The 5,660-nt window shown below is 37.3% G+C and overlaps 1 protein-coding gene across 5 annotated transcripts in view; it reads left to right on the top strand.

The window, feature by feature from the left end:
- Positions 1 to 3,180, top strand: part of cdh19 (cadherin 19, type 2) — a 30,500-nt gene extending 27,320 nt beyond the window's left edge. The window contains exons 12-13 of one of the 5 annotated variants that reach the window (XM_014005434.1): positions 1 to 74; positions 1,231 to 3,180. In XM_014005434.1, coding sequence (XP_013860888.1) covers positions 1 to 74; positions 1,231 to 1,751 — 595 coding nt within the window. In that variant the 3' untranslated portion in view covers positions 1,752 to 3,180. Of the gene's footprint in view, positions 75 to 561; positions 605 to 1,230 lie in introns of those variants that run through there. The other 4 variants (XM_014005436.1, XM_014005438.1, XM_014005437.1 and 1 more) reach the window with 4 other exon arrangements.
- The last annotated feature ends 2,480 nt before the right edge of the window (positions 3,181 to 5,660 follow it).

Raw genomic sequence — 5,660 nt, 5'->3', positions numbered from 1 at the left:
GGCCCTTGCTCTGACTATGAGTGTCGGCATGCAGACCTTGTTAGGAGTTCTAGTCTGTCTGGCTACACTCACAGGTAAGTGTGGAAAATGTTTCTGTGACTGTATGACAAAAAAAAAACAGTAAGGAGGAGAACAATAATATATAAATATAGGCATTCTTGTACTAATCTGTTTTTTAAGGCATCACTGAGTCTGGCTGAACCTTCTTGTTGCTGAGAATTTCGAATTTAAAAAAAACACACAAAAGTAATGACACTTGTTACTCTAATGCTTCTTGACATTCTACACAAAAAAAGCAAGGGTGTTATTTTAGAACATGTGGGACCTCTTTTACAAGAAATAACATTTGGGATTCCTAAAATACCATCAAAACATAAGGCTAAAACACTTAAACATACATATTCTCTTTTTTATCCAAATATCTGCATTTCCCCAAAATAATTAGGGTTTGACACTTGAGCTATAGTTGAAAAAGATAAACTGTAATAATATATTAAAACGTCTGTCAATAAAATCAGACTGCAATTTCATTGAAATCCTGTTTAACATGTTCTTTTTCAGCAGATGTAATCAAAAGCACCTCCACTTGACAACAGTTTGGCAAGTATGTGAGTGTGTGCTAAACGGCAGAGTTTTCATTAACAAATTTGCACTTTAATTTAAATCTGCCTGTTTAGAACTCATCGGCGTGCCTTTAACACACAATTATAATGCTCAAAGCTTGCAGAGCAGTGATGTCAGGTAATGAGTGTATTGGTTGCAATACATCAGTACCAATGCCAGCCTGGGACATTGATGGGCCTGCATAGTGAAGAGCTTTATTACGACCTTAGCTGCTTTGTGTCTTCCCTTTGCCCATCACATGAAAGATTAATGACAAAACCTGCTATGCTAACACACAGAGGGCAAGAACCTGTTAAAACATAGCTGAAAAAAAATAAACATTCTTTTAGTTTTTTTTTTTTTTTTGGTACCGAGTGGAGCAGATAAAATAATACAAATGTTATATATGAGCTGAAATTTTAAAAATCTATATTTTTTTTTTTGCAGAAGTTGCCTCATTTTAATTGTTGTATAAGCTGTAGAACATCGTTATTTTCAATGTACTCGAATATTCTGCATTCATGCTCCATCAGGCACCGTATGTTTTTTTCCTACTTTCTTTTTTCCTCATTAAGCTCATGCCCTGGTGTTTAAATGTAATGATCTCCTACTGTGCTGTGTCTGCAGTGCTGTCAGTTCTAATGCTGATGGTGAGGAGACACAGGCGCAAACAGCAGGAGGAGATGGGCGTGGAGACGAAGGAGCTGGAGCTGCCCGATACCGTGTCACAGAAAGTCCTTTATTACAGAGATAAAGGAGAGGGAGGAGCTGACCTGGACTTCTGCCAGCCCGTCATCCCGCTGCGGCCCCGTCCCAAGAGAAGGGAGAGGAGGCTGCGGCGGGAGGACGTCAGGGCCAGCATACGGATGTCACTCCGGGAGTCACACCTCATTGGCCCAGAGGACGAGGTCTTCAGGCAGTTTATCCTGGACAGGCTGGCAGAAGCTGATCAAGACCCTTATGTTCCACCATTTGACTGCCTCCGGACTTACGCATATGAAGGGTCAGGGTCCCCCACAGGGTCTCTCAGCTCATTGGACTCTTCATCTCTGGAGCTTGAAGTGGTGCAACCTGTTTGCAATCCCAGACCCTGTTTAATGCGACTCACTCCATGGTATGGTGGAGGAGAGGAGGACACAATCTTCTGAAATATACTTTTATTTGTATTTTTAATATTAATATTTAAGGTGAAAAAGCAAAATATTACATCTTAAGGGATAATTTAGCACTTACGACCAAAGAACACCCATAAATGTCTCTGACATCTGATTAAATGCATTTTAAACTGCATAGACTCTATGAAAACTAATGCTTTTATAATCACGACCCATTTAAAACATGTTCTCATAACTTTTGTACACATTTTTCTGTTTTTTTGCTTCACGAAAATAGTTCAAATGGAACAACAGTGACTTTTTTTACATTATTAAAGAAACATGTTAGCAACAGTTGTCCTCACACACAAAATGCATGGAGCAGCATGATCATTCATGTTCTATCAGGCCTGCTTCCCCTCTCCCTATTTTGTTCCCTGTGAGGTCTTGAGAGCAGTTTTAGTACTTCTTAGCTTATTAGCTTTGAGACTGTATGTTCAGCTTGAAGCCTTTTCTTCTGACTGTTGTGTTGCACCGAGCAGCAAGTGCACAGCGACTTTACTGTATGAGAGTTTCTGTTGAAAAAGGCTCCCTGCTGTAGCTGCAAAATGGGCTTTTGAGAACAGTCTGAAATACTTTTTAAGCAGAGAGGAAACACAATCTCAGTGAGTCCTTTTTACTTTTTCAACTTTTCACATTATCATCAAAAGTATTGTATATATTTTGTCTTACATCTAAAGTGTCAGATCTGTGTGTTGGACACTATTAACCGTGATTAATGGCAAAAAATTAAAATTTTATTTTATTTATACATCAAAGCAATCTTTAAAGGAATGCATGCCATCTGCTGCCTTTCATGTTAGAGTTTTAAGCTAAAATCGTGTTGTGTTAAGAAGCGAAGTTGACACGATMATTTACATCAAACCTTATACTCATTGTCTGTTAATGTCATTTCTGTGTTGACTAATGTTGATTAGCTGTGCAGTCTGTTACTCAATATCTATAATAGAAACTATGACACACCCAGTTTTGTGTTGGTGAAAATTGATTAACTGTGAGAGCCACCTGGGATGGATTGACTTTAAAAGGTAATAAGTTGTAGATGTATATACAATGAATACCTTTTGAATCTTTCGTTAAAATCAATGTTGTGTCTCAGGAGATATTTTGCTAACAGACAAACTAGGATGACTCCAAGTTAATGTCAACGTTTTAAGCAAAGATTTTGAGTAGAATTTGGAGTATGTGTTGTGAATGACTCAGCTACTGCCCTTCCAAATGTTACGCAATGGCTGTCAAGTTGACTGACAGACACGCATACACACATTTATGTGCAAAAATGTTATTGTTCATCTTTGTCAATCAGCAGCGGGTAATTAAAATAATATCTGATGCTGTTTTGTATTTGGGTTGTAACAACTTGTGTTTTGTCTGCATTTGTGTTTAAATTAATGAAACCAGTTGCTATAAATTTATTTTATGTATGGAAAATTGGTTTTATTTTTGCTTATTTTAATAAAAATGTATATTAGTACATCAGGGTTATTCAACTAACTCAGGAGGCAACAGTTACTCAAAACCAACAGCTCCAGACCTGGACATGGGTGGGGTAGAGGGTGGGACTGTGGTAGATGAAACACTGCAGTATGTAACAGTATTTTACCATTTAATTTTTTTTTATTTTGTTGCATTGAATCAGGACTTGATTTAAAATCTATTTGTGTATTAAATCAGGTAAAAAAATATTTTTGAAGGGGGCTCATTGGTGGGCCTGACAGAAGTCACCCATAGGCCAGAGGCCCCCAGTTGAATAGCCATCCAGTAAATGCTGTAATATTATTCTTTTCAAACATCGTGTTCCATTTTATCCAGAATAAAATGGCTTTCTGAGTGCCCATTACACAACTCATGTCATCAAGCAACAGGATGCATTTAACATGACTGATAACTTTCAGTAAATTAAGGTTTAAAGAGAGGGAAAAGTTGACTAAGACTTAATCTGAGAAGTATAAAGGAAGCAGAGCTGTCCGTAGCTGGAGYAAGGTAAGTATTAAACGAGGAATAATACAGTGTCTCTCTTGTCTTTCTTCATGGTCATTAGACAAACAGCACAAGCAGTTGTGTAGGCGGTTGCTTGTGGGATGACTTGCGGTAATTGTGAGGTGATCAGAGCCAGGCCCCTTCACCTACTCATCCACTAATTGGGCTGTTTGTTGGCTGTGAAGGTCAGAACTTGAACCACAGAGAATATAGTTCTCCCTGAAGAAGAAAAATAATAATAATACACAAGCTTGTTTGGAAGAAGAAAAAAATTGCAATAAGAGACAAGGTGATGAAAACAACTAATTGCATGGATTTATTCAGCCTTTCCCTGCTGTGGTAACTTGTATGAGTTCTGCAGCACTCAGCAGGACATTTCCAGACATCCCTGCAACTCAAAGTGAGCTTCAAATGGCTTTCTCTGTTGGAAACAATCAATTCGTCCAGAGTTTTTCAGACTAAATTATTGTCTCACAAAAGCTTCCAAAGGCACAGGTGTTCACAAAAAAAAGGTCCTTTTCAAAAGTCTTTTTGCACCAGTTTTCACCATCCAAGTATTGAACTTGCCTGCAAAAGCTCTGTTGTAGTTCTTTTTTTCAATAGTACCTTAATGTCAGAAGTCATTCAGCTGCTGGTGTCATTTAACCTTCTGAATTTCTGCCATTATCTACGGTGAATATTACGGGTAATTTAACGTAACAGCCCTTTTCTTGGTGTAATTATACCCATTACAGCAACATGAAGGATTTCGCTCTGTCAACTGTCCCTGTCCTCGGTTCTCTCACACAGGTTGTTGGATTCAGCTCCACTTTTAAATCCTACAGTCAGACTCATCACAGCACCACAATGCACACTAGAGGGTCTTTAACAGGGACTCTCATTTGCCAGACAGTGAGCTGATTGAAAAGATGCCTGAAAGGATGTGGAGAGCCATTATTTTCCTTTCATTAGTAGCACATATATGCCTTAAGGTTTGGCTCAAAAGAGAGCAAATGATTCATATGCTATTAGATAATGTGAGCATACATTTAGATGATAAAGATTAAAATCTTTAAAGAAATTAAAATGTACAAAAACATTTGTATTTTATGTGTTTAATAACGTTAAATGACTGCTAAGACTTTTTATATTTATAAAGATAATGACAATAAATAGATTTTTGGTAACACTTAAAAATAAAGTCATAAAAACTACTTTCTTACAGTATAAGCTAACAAATAAATCAGTAACTACTTGCCAATAAACCATTCCCTAATGATAAACTCTAGGATTTTTTTTTTGATGAAAAGCTAATWATTTGATAGTTAATGGTCAATTAACTTCCCTTCATGATAGATTGAACATATACTTTCTAAAGCAAGGCTTAATCAATAAGATGATTTGTGCTTGTCAGATTTAATATGTGATACTGGTTAATATTGCGATTTTTGTTCATCAAGTTTTGAAAAAGTAGTTCTTTCCAGTTCCAAACCGCAGTATTTGACTTAAAAAGCAAAAAGCACGAAACAAAAGTAGCTCATTTTATAATTGAAAGCATAACCTTGGGCCTATGAAGCAGCTACCAACTGAATACCTTTGACACATTCCAACCTTGTCATTTATTTGCAGCCACCTGTGACTGAAAGCTCTGATTCTCCACACATTTATTTTCTCTCACGTATCCTTGGTTATGAGATTTGGAACATGACAAAAAGAAGAAAATCATGTGCAGGAACAGCTGAAATGGTCTTTAYGGTGAAGCTTAGACTTGGAGATAAGGTGAGCTCCATAATTCTGAGTGAATTCAGAGTAGCCACTGCTCTTTCTCATTGAAAGTATTCATTTAAGGTGGTTMGAGTGTCTGTTTATGAAGCACATTTGGTGGTTTTCCACCCAAACGTTGGAATGAGACTTCAGGGCAGAGACAAATCTCACTGGAGAGAT

This window comes from Austrofundulus limnaeus, unplaced genomic scaffold, assembly GCF_001266775.1.
Source record: "Austrofundulus limnaeus strain Quisiro unplaced genomic scaffold, Austrofundulus_limnaeus-1.0 Scaffold30, whole genome shotgun sequence".
Taxonomy (NCBI): Eukaryota; Metazoa; Chordata; class Actinopteri; order Cyprinodontiformes; family Rivulidae; genus Austrofundulus; species Austrofundulus limnaeus.
This window is presented reverse-complemented; position numbering and strand designations above follow the sequence as displayed.